We start from the raw sequence: 16,883 nt of genomic DNA, 5'->3' as shown, positions 1-16,883 counted from the left end.
AATCTACTGTTAATCTTCTGTTTTTATTACTAAAGGTTTACTAGTGAAAAATTCCTGGTACTATATGGACGAGATTCAGCACAAGGGGTTTTCTTACCTGAGGCACATCTTCTTCCTGAGTTACACTTACAAAATTTTCAAACATAGCAACCATTGATGGGGCAGCAATGACGTGACAATTCACAAGATCAGATAAAAAACGGACCTGGTGGGGAGAACAATTTCTATGAAATCTAAATGTCCTTTATAATAATTATAAAACAAGCAATTCTGTAATGTTTGAAACCACAGTTCTGAAAAACTACAGCCCAAGGACCAAATCTAGCCCACTGCCTGTTTTGTTTTTTGTTTGTTTGTTTTTTTGTTTTTTTTGCGGTATGCAGGCCTCTCACTGTTGTGGCCTCTCCCGTTGCGGAGCACAGGCTCCAGACGCGCAGGCTCAGCGGCCATGGCTCACGGGCCCAGCCGCTCCGTGGCATGTGGGATCTATCCGGACCGGGGCACGAACCCGTGTCCCCTGCATCGGCAGGCGGACTCTCAACCACTGCGCCACCAGGGAAGCCCCCACTGCCTGTTTTTTAAGCAGTCTGCAAACTAAGAATGGTTTTTAAATATTTAAATGCTTGAAAAAAAACCCAAAAGAATATTTTGATTCATACAAATTATATGAAATTACATTTCATTGTCCACAAATCGACTTTTACACAGCCATGCTTATTTGTTTACATATTGTCTGTGGCTGCTTTTGTGCTATAACAGCAGAGCTGAATAGTTGTGACAGAGACTGTAGGAAGGACAGGAATCTGCATTTATAGCTTTACATTTATACTAAACTAAGAACCTAAACTCTAATATTCTAGCTATTACAACCAATAATCTTCTTTTCTGTTTGGCTGTAAAAAAATTTTCACTGGACCACAGAAATGGAAATTTATGAACAGATATTTATTGTGTGCCCTTTGTGTGCCACTGCTGAGCACTATTAAAGTCTCTGTCACATGGGAGCTCACAGACTAGTGGGACAAGCACAATCTCAACCCAGATGGATAAATCCTATACTAAAAGATAAATAAAGTGTTCTAGAAACAGGGACAAAGGGAGTAGGGGGAAACATCATACAGGAGGTAACAATCGGGCTAGATAATAAAGGATGAAAAAGGTAGTCCTCACGTGGACAGCAAGGAGAGGCTTCTAGGCAGAAAGGTTCAAAAACAAGGTGTGTTCAGGGACCAGCAAGTAATTCAGATAGAGCTGGAGGGTATATGGGAGGCAAAGAGAAACAGACTGGGGCAACCATGAAGGATCAGACTTAATGGAATCTGAACTCAATAGTTTGATGAGTGTCCAAACTCTTTTGATTATGTACTCAGTAGAAAAGAATTTGATCACATACCTCAACACATAAATATTTACTTATATATAAGTTGGCCCACTGTCAATCTATGTGTTATGTATTAATAAGTCTTAATTCTATTTCCATTTAAGGTAAGTAAGAGTTCTGATATTTACTTCCTGCATCATCTTGTGCACCAGGCTTTGAAGACTATCCACTGTAGAAAATGGGAAGGAACTGAGGTTTTTAACCTGTAACCAACATGAACAGAGCCTAGTTACAGAAGACCATTCTGGTGCCACTACAGAAGATAAAGTGAAAGGCAGAGAATCTGGATGCAAAAAGAGCTGTTAAGAGCTGTTAAGACATTACGAGGAAGGCATGAACTACACTAGAGGCCCTGGAGACAAGGAGAAGGGACAGACTGGAGAGAAATTTAGGAGGTAGGACAGACAGGGGCTTGGAGACTGCTTAGAGTATGAGAGGGCAAAGGCAAGACAAAAATTAATGCTCAGGTTTCTGGACGGGCTATCCAGTAAATAGCAACCACTTGTGTGGGTTGGACTGAGGGTACAGAAAAGGAGGTATAAAGAATGCATTAATTCAGGGACTTCCAGGCAAGATACCTTAGGGCTATCCAGGTAGCATCTGGACCAAAGGTCTGGAGCTCAGGAGAATGGCTGAAGCAGGAGATACAGATTAGAGTTGGTAGGGGGGAAGGTCATCAAAATAAAGGTAGTTTATGAAGCTATGAGAGAAAGAGAATGCTTCAGCAGAGAGTGTTTGGAAAAAAGTGAAGTGAGGACAGAATCCTGGGAAACACAAAAATTTAAAGGGCAAAGGAAGGTTACCCAGTAAAAGGAGACTGAGGAATAGAAGGTAGGTGGCAGCAGGAGGTCCTGAAAAGAGTGATGCTGCAGAAACCAAGAAGTGTAAAGCATCCCATGTTACAGGGAGGTCAACTAGGATTGAGTTAACAGAAGCCACTGGACTCGGTAATGAGCTCTGTATCTTTAATAAGAATGGTCTCGGTACTTCCCTGGTGGCGCAGTGGTTAAAAATCCACCTGCCAATGCAGGAGACACGGGTTCGATCCCAGGTCCAGGAAGATCCCACAAGCCGCAAGCAACTAAGCCTGTGCACCGCAACTACTGAGCCTGCGCTCTAGAGCCTGTGAGCCACACTACTGAAGCCTGTGCACCTAGATCCCGTGGTCCGCAACAAGAGAAGCCACCGCAATGATAAGTCCATGCACTACAACAAAGAGTAGCCCCTGCTCGCTGCAACTAGAGAGAGCCCACGTGCAGCAACGAAGACCCAACGCAGCCAAAAATAAGTAAATAAAATAAATAAATTTATTTTTTTAAAAAAAGAATGGTTTCAAAAGAGCAGCTGTTGTGGTGAGTGGGGAAGTGTATTTCAAGAGAAAAGATAAATTATTTGGTTGTAGCTCACCTCTCCCCTTCATCCCAACACTAAGTCATAACATACCAAAAAACAAATACAAAAAATGTTTAACAAAGATCTAGAAGAACTAAAGAACAAACAAACAGAGATGAACAATACAATAACTGAAATGAAAAATACACTAGAAGGAATCAATAACAGAATAACGGAGGCAGAAGAATGAATAAGTGAGCTGGAAGATAAAACAGTGGAAATAACTGCTGAGGAGCAGAATAAAGAAAGAAGAATGAAAAGAATTGAAGACAATCTCAAAGACCTCTGGGACAACACTAAATGCACCAACATTCAAATTATAGGGGTCTCAGAAGAAGAGAAAAAGAAAGGGTCTGAGAAAATATCTGAAGAGATTACAGGGGAAAACTTCCCTAACATGGGAAAGGAAATAGTCACCCAAGTCCAGGAAGCACGGAGAGTCCCATACAGGATAAACCCTAGGAAAAACACACCAAGACACATATTAATCACTAACAAAATTTTAATTCAAAGAAAAAGTATTAAGAGCAGCAAAGGAAAAACAAAAAATAACATACAAAGGAATCCCCATAAGGTTATCAGCTGATTTTTCAGTGGAAACTCTGCAGGCCAAAAGGGAGTAGCAGGATACACTTAAAGTGATGAAAGAGAAAAACGTACAACCAAGATTACTCTACCCAGCAAGGATCTCATTCAGATTTGATGGAGAAGTCAAAAGCTTTTCAGACAAACAAAAGCTAAGAGAATTCAGCACCACCAAACCAGCTTTACAACAAATGCTAAAGAAACTTCTCTAAGCAGGAAACACAAGAGAAGAAAAAGACCCACGAAAACAAACCCCAAACCATTAAGAAAATGGTAATAGGAACATACATATCGACAATAAACTTGAATGCAAATGGATTAAACACCCCAACCAAAAGACACAGGCTTGCTGAATGGATACAAAAACAAGACCCATATATATGCTGTCTACAAGAGACCCACTTCAGACCTAGGGACATATACAGACTGAAAGTGAAGGGATCGAAAAAGATATTCCATGCAAATGGAAATCAAAAGAAAGCTGGAATAGCAATACACATATCAGATAAGATAGACTTTAAAATAAAGACTGCTACAACAGATAAGGAGGGACACTACATAATGATCAAAGGATCAATCCAAGAAGATGATATAACAATTATAAATGTTTATGTACCCAACAGAGGAGCACTTCAATACATAAGGCAAATGCTAACAACCATGAAAAGAGAAATCGACAGTAACACAATAATAGTAGGGGACTTAAACACCCCACTTATACCAATGGACAGATCATCCAAATAGAAAATAAGGAAACACAAGCTTTAAATGACACAACAGACCAGACAGATCTAATTGGTATTTATAGAACATTCCACCCGAAAGTGGCAGAATACACTTTCTTCTCAAATGCACATGGAACATTCTCCAGGAAAGATCACATCTTGGTTCACAAATCAAGCCTTGGAAAACTTAAGAAAACTGAAATCCTACCAAGCATCTATTCTGACCACAGCACTATGAGACTGGAAATCAATTACAGGAAAAAAACTGTAAAAAACACAAATACATGGAGGCTAAACAGTGGTCTACTAAATAACCAAGAGATCACTGAAGAAATCAAAGAAGAAATAAAAAAATACATAGAAACAAATGACAACGAAAACATGACAACCCAAAACCTATGGGATGCAGCAAAAGCAGTTCTAAGAGGGAAGTTTATAGCAATTCAATCTCACCTCAAGAAACAAGAAAAATATCAAATAAACATCTAACTCTACACTTAAAACAACTAGAGAAAGAAGAACAAAGAAAACCCAAAGTTAGTAGAAGGAAAGAAATCATAAAGATCAGAGCAGAAATAAATGAAATAGAAATGAAGAAAACAATACCAAGATCAATGTAACTAAAAGCTGGTTCTTTGAGAAGATAAACAAAGTTGATAAACCCTTAGCCAGACTAATCAAGAAAAAAAGGGAGAGGACGCAATTCGATAAAATTAGAAATGAAAAGGAGAAATCACAACTGACACTGCAGACATACAAAGGATTATAAGAGACTACTACAAAAAACTATATGCCAATAAAAATGGACAACCACGAAGAAATGGACAAACTCTTGGAAAGGTACAATTTTCCAAGACTGAACCAGGAAGAAGTAGAAAATATAAATAGATCTATCACAAGTAATGAAATTGAAACCATAATTAAAAATCTTCCAACAAACAAAAATCCAGAACCAGATGGCTTCACAGGCGAATTCTATCAAACATTTAGAGAAGAGCTAACACCAATCCTTCTCAAACTCTTCCAAAACATTGCAGAGGGAGAATCACTCCCAAATTCATTCTACGAAGCCACCATCACCGATACCAAAACCAGAAAAAGAGATCACAAAAAAAGAAAATTATAGACCAATTATCACTGATGAACATAGATACAAAAATCCTGAACAAAATACTAGCAAACAGAATCCAACAGCACATTAAAAGGATCACCATGATCAAGTGGGATTTATCCCAGGGATGCAAGGATTCTTCAATATATGCAAATCAATCAATGTGATACACCACATTAAAAAATTAAGGAATAAAAACCATATGATCATCTCAATATATGCAGAAAAAGCTTTTGACAAAATTCTACACCCATTTATGATAAAAACTCTCCAGAAAATGGGCACAGAGGGAACCTACCTCAACATAAAAAAGGCCATATATGACAAACCCACAGCAAGCATCATACTCAACGGTGAAAAACTGAAAGCATTTCCACTAAGATCAGGAACAAGACAAGGATGTCCACTCTTGCCACTCTTATTCAACATAGTTTTGGAAGTTCTAGCCACAACAATCAGAGAAGAAAAAGAAATAAAAGGAATACAAATTGGAAAAGAAGGAGTAAAACTGCCACTGTTTGCTGGTGACATGATACTATACATAGAAAATCCTAAAGATGCCACCAGAAAACTAATCAATGAATTTGGTAAGGTTGCAGGATACAAAATCAATGCACAGAAATCTTTGGCATTCCTGTACATCAACAATGAAAAATCAGAAAGATAAATTAGGGAAACACTCCTGTTTACCACTGCAACAAAAAGAATAAAATACCTAGGAATAAACCTGCCTAAGGAGGCAAAATACTTGTACTCACAAAACTATAAAACACTGACGAAAGAAATCAAAGATGACATAAACAGATGGAGAAATATACCATGTTCTTGGTTTGGAAGAATCAATATTGTGAAAATGACTATACTACCCAAAGCAATCTACAGATTCAATGCAATCCCTATCAAACTACCAACAGTATTCTTCACAGAATTAGAACAAAAAATCTTACAATTCGTATGGAAACACAAAAGACCCAAATAGCCAAAGCAATCTTGAGAAAGAAAAATGGAGTTGCAGGAATCAGGCTCCCTGACTTCAAACCATACCACAAAGGTACAGTAATCAAGACAATATGGTACTGGCTCAGAAACATAAATATACATCAATGGTACAGGACAGAATGCCCAGAGATAAACCCACACACATATGGGCACCTAATTTACGACAAAGGAGGCAAGAACATACAATGGAGAAAAGACAGCCTTTTCAGTAAGTGGTGCTGGGAAAACTGGACAGCTACATGTAAAAGAATGAAATTAGAACACTACCTAACACCATACACAAAAATAAACTCCAAATGGATTAAAGAGTTAAATGTTAAGACCAGACACTATAAAACTTTTAGAGGAAAACATAGGAAAAACACTCGAACATAAACCACAGCAAGATCTTTTTTGACCCAACTCCTAGAGTAACAGAAATAAAAACAAAAATAAACAAATGGGATTTAATTAAACTTAAAAGCTTTTGCACAGCAAAGGAAACCATAAACAAGACAAAAAGACAACCCTCAGAATGGGAGAAAGTATTTGCAAATGAAACAAAGGATTAATCTCCAAAATATACAAACAGCTCATGGAGCTCAATCAAAAAAACAAACAATCCGGTTAAAAATTGGGCAGAAGACCTAAATAGACATTTCACCAAGGAAGACATACAGATAGCCAAGAGGCAAATGAAAAGATGCTCAACATCACTAATTATTAGAGAAATGCAAATCAAAACTACAATGAGGTATCACCTCACGCCAGTCAGAATGGCCATTATCAAAAAAGCTAGAAACAATAAATGCTGGAAAAGGTATGGTGAAAAGGGAACCCTTCTACACTGTTGGTGGGAATGTAAATTGATACAACCACTATGGAGAACAGTATGGAGGTTCCTTAAAAAACTACAAATAGAACTACCATATGACCCAGCAATCCCATTACTCAGCATATACCCTGAGAAAACCATAATTCAGAAAGAGACATGCACCACAATGTTTACTGCAGCACTATTTACGATAGCCAGGACACGGAACCAACCTAAGTGTCCATTGACAGATGAATGGATAAAGAAGATGTGGCACATATATACAGTGGAATATTACTCAGCCATAAAAGGAAACGAAATTGAGTTATCTGTAGTGAGGTGGATGGACCCAGTCTGTCATACAGAGTGAAGTAAGTCAGAAAGAGAAAAACAAATACCGTATGCTAACGCATATATATGGAATCTAAAAAAAAAAAAAGGTAGTGATGAACCTAGTTGCAGGGCAGGAATAAAGAGGGAGACATAGAGAATGGACTTGGTGACATGGGGTGGGTGGGCGAAGTGAGAGTAGCATCAACATATATACACTACCGAATGTAAAACAGTTGGCTGGTGGGAAGCAGCAACATAGCATAGGGAGATGGGTTCGGCGCTTTGCGATGACCTAGAGGGGTGGGATATGGAGGATGGGAGGGAGGCTCAAGAGGGAGGGGATATGGGGACGCGTATGCATATGGCTGATTCGCTTTGTTGTGCAACAGAAACTAACACGGTATTGTGAAGCAATTATACTCCAATAAAGATTAAAAAAAAAAAAACGGTTTCAAAAGAGCAGCTGTTGTGGTGAGTGGGGAACTGTATTTCGAGAGAAAAGATAAATTATTTGGTTGTAGCTCACCTCTCCCCTTCATCCCAACACTAAGTCATAACATACCAAAAAGCTCCCCAAAAGCCAAAAAAACAAAAAACTTACCAAATATACAGCTTCATTATAATTGTTTGCTTTCAACGATTCTTTAAGTTGACGAATCATGGCTTCTACAAATTCTCCACCGAAGTTGTAATTCCTGGCATTTAGTAGTCCAACTAATGTTGTATAAATTGTCAACTTCTCAGGTAACAGACGTGCACTGATTTGAGAACCCAGCACAATAAGAAGATCCCAAAACAACAGCATTAAATTGCTGAATTTTATACTATATAAAATTTTAAATTGTTTTACTAACTTTAGAAAAGCATGACATTTAGCTATGTTTTTAAAACAATGTCAGAAAAGGCAAAAATATTGAGAAGAGTTGCAGACATGGCTCCCTCAATTTTTTCATTTTAATTCTAATTAGTTAATCCAAGAGTTAAGAAAGTAAAACACTCTAATTGTGAAATCAAACTAAAATAGATAACTGACACTAGACCAGTTTTTCTTGCAATGTGCTTAGTGGAACTGAATAGCACGTCTACAGAAAATGGTTTCCATGGTAAAATATCTGGCAATTGCTGAGTGAAACAAGGTTCTTTAATGCAGAATCATTAAGGGGGAGATGGAGCAATCAACATTTCTAAACTTAGCCGACCAAATGTCACGGGATCAGAATTTCACTTTGAGAAACACTATTCTAGTTGCTTAGAAAAAATTCTGAACTAAAACCAGTTCCTGTCAGTTAAATTGTTGAATTTTTAACATGGTACTCTGATAGAGTAAGATTTCTTTACATCCAGTTTGCTTACTCAAGTGTGTTAATTTTCATTAAAGTTATTTGAAAAGCAGAGAAGAGGATTACAGTAATAAATCTTTGAAAAAAGCAAATGTTGATCCCTAATTTAGGCAGCCTTTAGAAATCAGCTCAAAGAAGAAAAGCAAATGGGAACTCCTGATTGTTCAGATTCTCTTATACTTTTTGCATTTTCCCAAGGTTCCTAGCAAAGAGTGTTAGGGACAATTTAGGTTTTAAAAAAATAACTGCATTGATAGTAACAATTCCTCCTCAACCCTCCCCTGCTTCAAAGTCATGGCTTCCATCAGAGTTTAAGCATAAATCTACTCTATTCTAATAAATGCTTTCAGAACAGAAGGAATCTACGGATAACTATAGCCAAATAACTTTTCTTAGTATTAAGTTTCTTAGTCTAAGGACATGTCTTCCTGAATATTAACTAGATTCCTTAAAAAAACTGTATCTGAAATTATTTGTACTTTATGAGATGTTAAAGTAAAATCCACTGACAGTTTCAATTTGTGTGTACATTTTTAAATTTCAAAACTGGGCTGTAAGCAAGTTAAAAAACCCATTATTTTAAAATAACTGAAATAACATTTTAAGGCACCTTTATAATGAAGACTCCTTTATCCAGAAGTCATAGATCCTCCTTTGCAAAGCATACAGTTTAGAGTGACCAATGTCCACCTGAGTGATGAGGAAGTCTGGATTGCTAATTCCACTGTTGGGAGAGACTGTTTCATGATTTCATGTGAGACTTTTCCCATTCTAATGTCCTTACAAATTAAATGCTGATACTCGTTCTAGCTAACCTAATTCAGAGAAAGATTATGCCTATTATATGTCATGGCTTCAAAAGTATCTTCAGCCTTCTAAGAAGGGCTATTGTTACTCGAGTGACTGGTTCTCAAATATGTTTGATACTACTGATTAAAAGTATAAATTAAACTCTATTATATATATTTAATTGTACGTGCTTAAAAGAAAATCGCTGAATGTGAAGTTGTCTACTTTCTCACTTAAAAGTAGTCAACTCAAATGATTCTAAGGATACAAGAAACGAAACAAAGAAAATGCTCAATTTTCATCCTATTTATCGCTGAGTTCGCCAAAGGGCAAAAGGTCATTTCATTTGACAAATTCCCCACAGAATGAAAGCAGATGACATATGAAACATAAACACATCTTCTGAACATTCACAAGCATTTAAGAGTAGATAATACATTATCACCTGGATTCATAAATCTTTTGTATACATACACTGTACAAAGAAGCCTTAAGATCTTGCTCTTATAGTTAGGAAGATCAGCTTCCAAAACGCCAGCCAAGCCTTCTAGGTTGCTCTCCAAAGAGCAGGCACTCTGTAGAGGATAGCATATTAAATACCTGTCAAGTACTCAGCAATTAGTGCATTAAAATTTTCTAGGTGACGATAAAAAAGTTACACATAAGGCACTGACAGTTTAGTATAAATAAATTCAGGTTGTTACTATTCCTTAGAAAACCATGAAAAGAGAACGAATAAAATTAAAAAAGCAATCTAAGACAGCAAAACAAGTATTAGAAATGGGAGGACATTCTGGGCTCTATTCTACTTCTCTAACTAATTCACTTAACTGTATGACTGGGCAAATTACCTCACCTATCCAGAACTTCCTTGGTCTCCATTTTTTTTTAACACATTAAAAAAAATTTTTTTACTTTATTTAATTTATTTATTTAATTTATTTATTTTTGGCTGCATTGGGTCTTCATTGCTGTGCACAGGCTTCCTCTAGTTGTGGCCAGCGGGGACTACTCCTCGCCGTGGTGTGCGGGCTTCTCATTATGGTGGCCTCTCCTGTTGCGGAGCATGGGCTCTAGGTGCGCGGGCTTCAGTAGTTGTGGCTCACGGGCTCCAGAGGGCAGGCTAAGTAGCTGTGGCACACGGGCCCGGGCCCAGCTGCTCCACGGCATGCGGGATCTTCCCAGACCAGGGCTCGAACCCATGTCCCCTGCATTGGCAGGCAGATTCCCAACCACTGCGCTACCAGGGAAGCCCCTGGTCTTCATTTTTAAATTGAGTGGACTATTCCCTAAGGTCCCTTCTAAGACTCATATCCTATGAAAATTACTAATAACATTTAACTCTCTGCATTCCAAGGCTTTTAATATGCATTTACTTTGGGATATAGATATATGGCAATACAAACTTTGCCCACAACTTAGATCATCAAGCTTGCAGATGCAGAAACTAATCAAGCACAGTTAACTACAACCCTAAGCCCATCACAGTCTCTGCCTATTTTGATCATACCTTTTCTCCTACTTTGCATATTAAAGATTCCAAATGATCTTCAGTTTCATTTGCATCAGAGGTCTTTCTTCTTTTGTGAGGCTGTGCCCCTGTTTCAACAATGTAAAAAAGTGAACATTACACGATGAATCTGTTATCAAAAACGTTAACTTTTTTAATGCTATAATCACTTTTGTACCAGAAGCCCTACTATTTACACACAGTAGAAGTGCTTAACCGACCCTCCACTTCTCAGACAAGGCTAGATCAACCAACAGTCTCCATACCCAGTGGCACCATAATAACTCCAGGAAGCATTATTTATGTTAAATTTTGTGATTATAGTGCCCCCATGGAGCAACGCAATGCAGCAGCCCTGTCCATTTCTATGCATAGGCAGCAAAGGTGCCCATAACATGCTAACCACTAGCAGTTAGAAGACTCCCTGTAACACTCATGTATGGCTACTCCCATTCTTTGAACTTGAGTTGTTTATTCATCCTTAGTCACTTGTTCCTGAAACCTGTCAGTGCCAGTAGTATTCATTATTTTAATAATGAAAATTATGTAAACTGATGAAATATGGGTGTAAAACCCAAGTTGAATGCTGTGGAAAGACTTGATTAGGGGGGAAAAAGTTTTTAAGAAAGAAAGGTATGAAGAGGAAAACTTCAAAAGATGGGAAAGGGAGCATAAAACATTAGGATTCCTCACTAGTTTTTACAAATGTCTGAGCTCTTAACTCTTCAATTAATGGTTTTGGTTCTACAGACCTTGCAGCACTAGGGTCTAGTTCATCCCAAACAGTGAGAATTACAATCAGCAGACATACTCAAAGAAAAGTCCTGAGTACTATATCAAACAATCGGTGGGGAAAAGGTATATGATTTATGGTTTCCTGCTTTAACCAGCTCTTGGTTCCGTACTTTACCGATCCTATTATGTTCAAAAACGGTGTCATTCAGAGTTGTGCAAACAAATAAAAACTACCATTCTGAAATCATTAGCAGTCTTCTCTCTGTCATTTTGGTCACTAAAGAATTCAATTTGAATGAAGCTGTGCTACAAATCATCCTTAAGCACTGGACTGTGTATTTTCGGTCTTGCTGTTAGTGATCTCTTACTACCAATATTTTGTTTAAAACCTCAACATACCCACCTTATATCCTTTTGTGGACTAACATAAAGCTGAAAAAATTTCAAATAAGGTGTTAAATATGGAACATGACGCTGTTGCTGCACACAATGTTGGCTAGTCTCCCAGTATAATTCAATTTTTAACTTCCACCAATTAGATTATTAGGATGGCATGTGAACAAGGCAGCAATAATCTGTAACTGTGTTGGAGATCTGTATTAATAATGAAAATCTGCAGATATAGGATTACTCAGTAGCAAGTTATATTTTTAATCTTCTCCAGACTTGTACAGCCAAAGGAACTGAACCATTTTTACAGAGTTCATAATTACTTACTTGCCACTGGAACATTTGGCTTGAAAAATACAATGATTTTCATAAAACACAGCACTTGGCTATTCTAAGCTTGGGGTGTTAAAAATTTTTCCAATGTCTGAAATGATCTTCAGGTACTTACCACCTGAACTCAAGGTGAATAAAACATCTATTACTTTCTAGATAGGGCCAAACAAAGTATTATAAAAGGCCACAGGGCAAAGCACTGTGTGCTTTGACCCCCCCCCCCACACCCAGCCCCTTAGTTATCATTAGGATCTGGTTTAAATAACCACTGAATTTTGAAGGGATAGTTTTGAAGGGATAATGCCATAAAAAATATAATACACATGCAGCATGACAGCTGTGATGTATTCCTGGAGATATGTGTCCGTGTAAAGTTGTGGACATGTGTGGTATTGTGGGATCAGTGACCTTGATTGTCAAATATACATTAAACTGAAGTCACAGGATCTCTATAAAGGTTCCACCACCCCAAGAGCCAAATTCGACACAAAGGACTTCTATTTCCAGGATTCATTCATTGAAAAAAATGACATATTTGCTGCGATGTTTATATAAGCTATCAGCCAGGACATTAAAATAGCCTTCTCCAAAAGCAGTGGTTCTCAACTGGGTTGGATTTTTGTCCCCCAGGAGCCACTTGGCAATCTCTGGAGACATTTTTAGTTGTCACAACTCTGTCATCCAGTGGGCAGGGGCCAGAGATTCTACTAAACATACCACATTGCACAGGACAACTCCCAACAACAAAGAATAATCCAGCCCAAAATGGCAACAGTGCTGATGTTGAGAAACTCTGTTCTAGAAAGCAGAATATACTAAATGTTCTTCAGAACCAGATTCTGGTAAGGCTGGGAGAATGCAGATGCTAAAAAACTAGCTGAATTAGAGCAGTTTTTTTTTTTTTTTTAAACTTTAACCATTGTTCCTTTCTTTCTGGCCCATCTACTATGCCAAAACCCTTTATCCCACATCCCACCTCCACACCCTCTCTAAATTAACCATCCAGCTGGCTTGTTCTCAAATCAGTTTAGAATTATACCCCAGTCTTTAAAGCAACCCTCCTAGGCCCTCTTGTAAGACTGAAAAGAAGAAAATACTGCTGTGGGGAGAGAAAGTAGGATTTCTGAAGAAAAACTAGAAAATACAGTATACAGTCCTATCTCTGAAGTGTAACTCTTCTTTTCTCTTCTTCTTCTCATTTTTACTATGCTTGGAGAATGAGAAGAGGCAGAAAGTATAAAGAAGTAAGAGATGCCCCACACTCACCTGATATTGGAGAGAATATAAAGCGGGGTGGGAGGGGGACGTACAGACACAATGTGAACTCATGCACAGTAACAGGATACTGAACTCAAGAGAATGTGGGCAAGAGCATGGGGAAGTAGAATAAGGCACTTTAAAGAAGAATAAAATTTTGGGAATGAGCTGAATGTTTTCACCTACCCTCAAGAAAGCATATCTAAGGTAGCTCCCAAAACAACAACAGATTTTATATTAACATGTTAACTAAGTAGAAGTTTTACAATGTAAATTAAAGCTACACATTAGCACTTCGTTCTGACACCCTGGCTAGAAGAGAGAAGCAAGTCTCTATTAAAACCCATCAGAAAGGGGCTTCCCTGGTGGCACAGTGGTTAAGAATCCACCTGCCAATGCAGGGGACACGGGTTCGATCCCTGATCTGGGAAGATTGCAACTAAGCCCGTGTGCCACAATTACTGAGCCTGCACGCTAGACCCCGCGAGCCACAACTACTGAGCCCTTGTGCCACAACTACTGAAGCCTGTGCGCCTAGAGCCTGTGCTCTGCAACAAGAGAAGTCCGCGCGCCGCAGCTAGAAAAAGCCCATGCTCAGCAACTAAGATCCAATGCAGCCAAATAAAAACGCAACAAAAAAGCCATCAGAAAGAATCTTAATACACCAAATAATTTTTCGCCTGTAAGGTGATCCTTATTCTATATGGATACACTGTACTACACATCTTATATCCTTATTTAGAATTATATGTACTATAAAAAATTTTAGACCCACAAAGTGGAAACAAAAACCAACTCTGTAAAAGAGAAAGTAACAAAAACAACAAGGGAAAGGGGAAAAGTAAAGCACCTCGATCCTGCAGATTTAAAGAAGTAACCATCACTTCTGAAACAAACTATACTTTTTGTCAGAATTACAAATCCCTTCACTTCTATTCGTTTTTGTTTTGTTTTGTTTTTTTTCTTTTTGTTTTTTTTGTGGTACGCGGGTCTCCCACTGTTGTGGCCTCTCCCGTTGTGGAGCACAGGCTCCGGACGCGCAGGCTCAGCGGCCATGGCTCACAGGCCCAGCCGCTCCGCGGCATGTGGGATCTTCCCGTACCGAGGCATGAACCTGCATCCCCTGCAATGGTAGGCGGATTCCCAACCACTGCGCCACCAGGGAAGCCCCTTCTATTCGTTTTATTTTCTATAGTTAGGTAAAAGAACAGTCACCACCTAAAAGGTAAGGACCTAATTCTAAGTAGCTTAAAAGGGACTAATATGGGGTTTTGGCCAAGATTATGGACAATCTAAAAACTTTCTTAAAAGAACAAAGCAATATATTGAACATCTATTGTATGCATATCCAAAATAACTGAAAAGCTTCAGAGACATTCTTAAAAAGAGTCTAAGAAATGAGTTAGATTTAGCACTGGACCAGTATCCATACACATTAATTTCCATTTAGGACTTTCCTTTCCTTGTCTATAAATCCATCTCTAGGTGAACTTCATTGGTATAGCTTCCGGAACTTATCTCCTTGGATCAAGGACACTCTAGTCTCAGCACAGAGATACAATTTTAAAATTGCCCTCTGTGAGCTGATCCTCTGCTACCCTTCCGATCTTATCTCCTACAACTCTCCCCCTCACTCACTCTGCTACAGCAACACTGGCCTCCTTGCTGTTTCAGGATGATAGGAATACTCTAGCCTTAAAGCCTTTGCACTTCAGGCTCCATTTGCTTAGACTACTGCATTTCCCCCACACTGCCATCTGGTTTGCCCCCTCACCTCCTGCAGGTCTTTGATCAGATGTGATTCTCAGTGAGGCCTTCCCTGACCAACCAATACAAAATGGCAACTCCTCCCAGACAGCAGCCTCTACTCTCTTTACCCAGTTTTCTTTTTCTCCATAGCACTTAACACCATATGATACACTATATTTACTTGATTGTTGTCTGCCTGTAAAAGGGCATCTTTATATTGTCCACTGCTGTACTGTCAGTAGTTAGAACTGTGCCTGGCACTGTTAAATATTTGTTGAATAAATTATTATATCTAGTCAAGCCATATGAAAAGCCATGGTAGTCAGTGACTCTGATAAGAGCTGACAATAATCCAGAAATGCTCAGATGCATCTATTTAATACAACAATAATAATTCAGCCTATTTTAAAATAGCTTTCTGCAGTATTTAAGCTTCCAATATTTCTGATTTTTAAAAAAATTAGTAGATGCTTAACCAAAAGAAAAGTATCTAAAATATTTGATTCAGATCACCATTTAGGATAAACCCTAGCTGTTCATTACCCAAACTTCTGCAATTTACAAAAGTTCCAGACTTGGTGTAGTATCTAAGAGGCACTATAAACTGCCCCTCGACTACTATATTATTCATAGTAAACTCTGGTTAATTAACTCCTTATTTTGTTTTGTCTTTACGTATTTATTCTGAGGTTCCTGCAGCAAGACCCGAATGGACAGTGATTTAGCTGCCAGAAGCTAACTCCTAAGAAAGTTATGCCAGCATCCCAATAACCAAAGCCAAAGTTGTTTTCCTACATATTCACATCCAATTTCTCCAGGCTGCCCCTTGGAAACATTTTCTCTCCCTTTAGGGATGCCCTAGAAGAGAGAAGGAGAGTAGAGAAAGCATGAGAAGAGCAAAGAAAATGGGAAGAACTTTAAAAGCCTCAACTTCTCCAAACCCCAAGTGATGACTTCTAGGAGATTAAGTTTTTAATTAATCAAAGGCAAAGCACCTGAAAACTATTTTCTGTGCCCTGTATGTACATTATACAAAGAAGCCTCCTGTGTTTAAAAAAAAAAAAAAAAAAATCAAAGCATGCAGCATAGTAATACCTGTGTAGTGACAAGAACCTTGGACTTGCTTTCCAAGGTATTCCAGGTATTACTGGTGCCTGGGCACTGCTAATCGTGTCTCCATGTTAATTACACTAAAATTTTAGACCCTTAAGTGTCAGATGAGAAGGCTGAACTAGAATATCCTCTCAAGCCATGCCCTAGCAGAAATCTGGTATTTCACTGTTAAAACTAAATTAGTGGGATTCTACTCCTGCCCCAAAGTGCCCCAACATTCAAGGAGAGAAAAATGTTAGTGGAGAAAATTAATTCAAATGTTCTGTTCTGTACTTTTTCTTACATTGTCGACATCTGCTAATGTTTACCACCTCTTAAGCATTAACAGGTGATAAAATACACACCATC

At 38.3% G+C, this 16,883-nt stretch overlaps 1 protein-coding gene across 5 annotated transcripts in view; it reads right to left on the bottom strand.

Moving 5' to 3' along the window:
• The window catches only part of NCBP1 (nuclear cap binding protein subunit 1), a 44,641-nt gene that overhangs the window by 26,302 nt on the left and 1,456 nt on the right, over nucleotides 1-16,883 (bottom strand). For 2 of the 5 annotated variants that reach the window (XM_089912563.1, XM_089912564.1), the window contains exons 1-4: nucleotides 9,270-9,887; nucleotides 7,921-8,077; nucleotides 3,191-3,231; nucleotides 98-205 (exon numbers count right to left, since the gene is read on the bottom strand). In XM_089912563.1, the coding sequence (XP_089768689.1) occupies nucleotides 98-154 (57 nt within the window). In that variant the 5' untranslated portion in view covers nucleotides 155-205; nucleotides 3,191-3,231; nucleotides 7,921-8,077; nucleotides 9,270-9,887. The other 3 variants (XM_022600055.3, XM_022600056.2, XM_089912561.1) reach the window with 3 other exon arrangements.

The sequence above is a fragment of the Delphinapterus leucas genome, chromosome 6 (genome assembly GCF_059928025.1).
Source record: "Delphinapterus leucas isolate spDelLeu-1000000601 "Yukka" chromosome 6, BTC_Dleu_Yukka2, whole genome shotgun sequence".
NCBI lineage: Eukaryota > Metazoa > Chordata > Mammalia > Artiodactyla > Monodontidae > Delphinapterus > Delphinapterus leucas.
The sequence above is the reverse complement of the archived record's forward strand: the minus strand, read 5'-3'. Positions and strand labels throughout refer to the sequence as shown.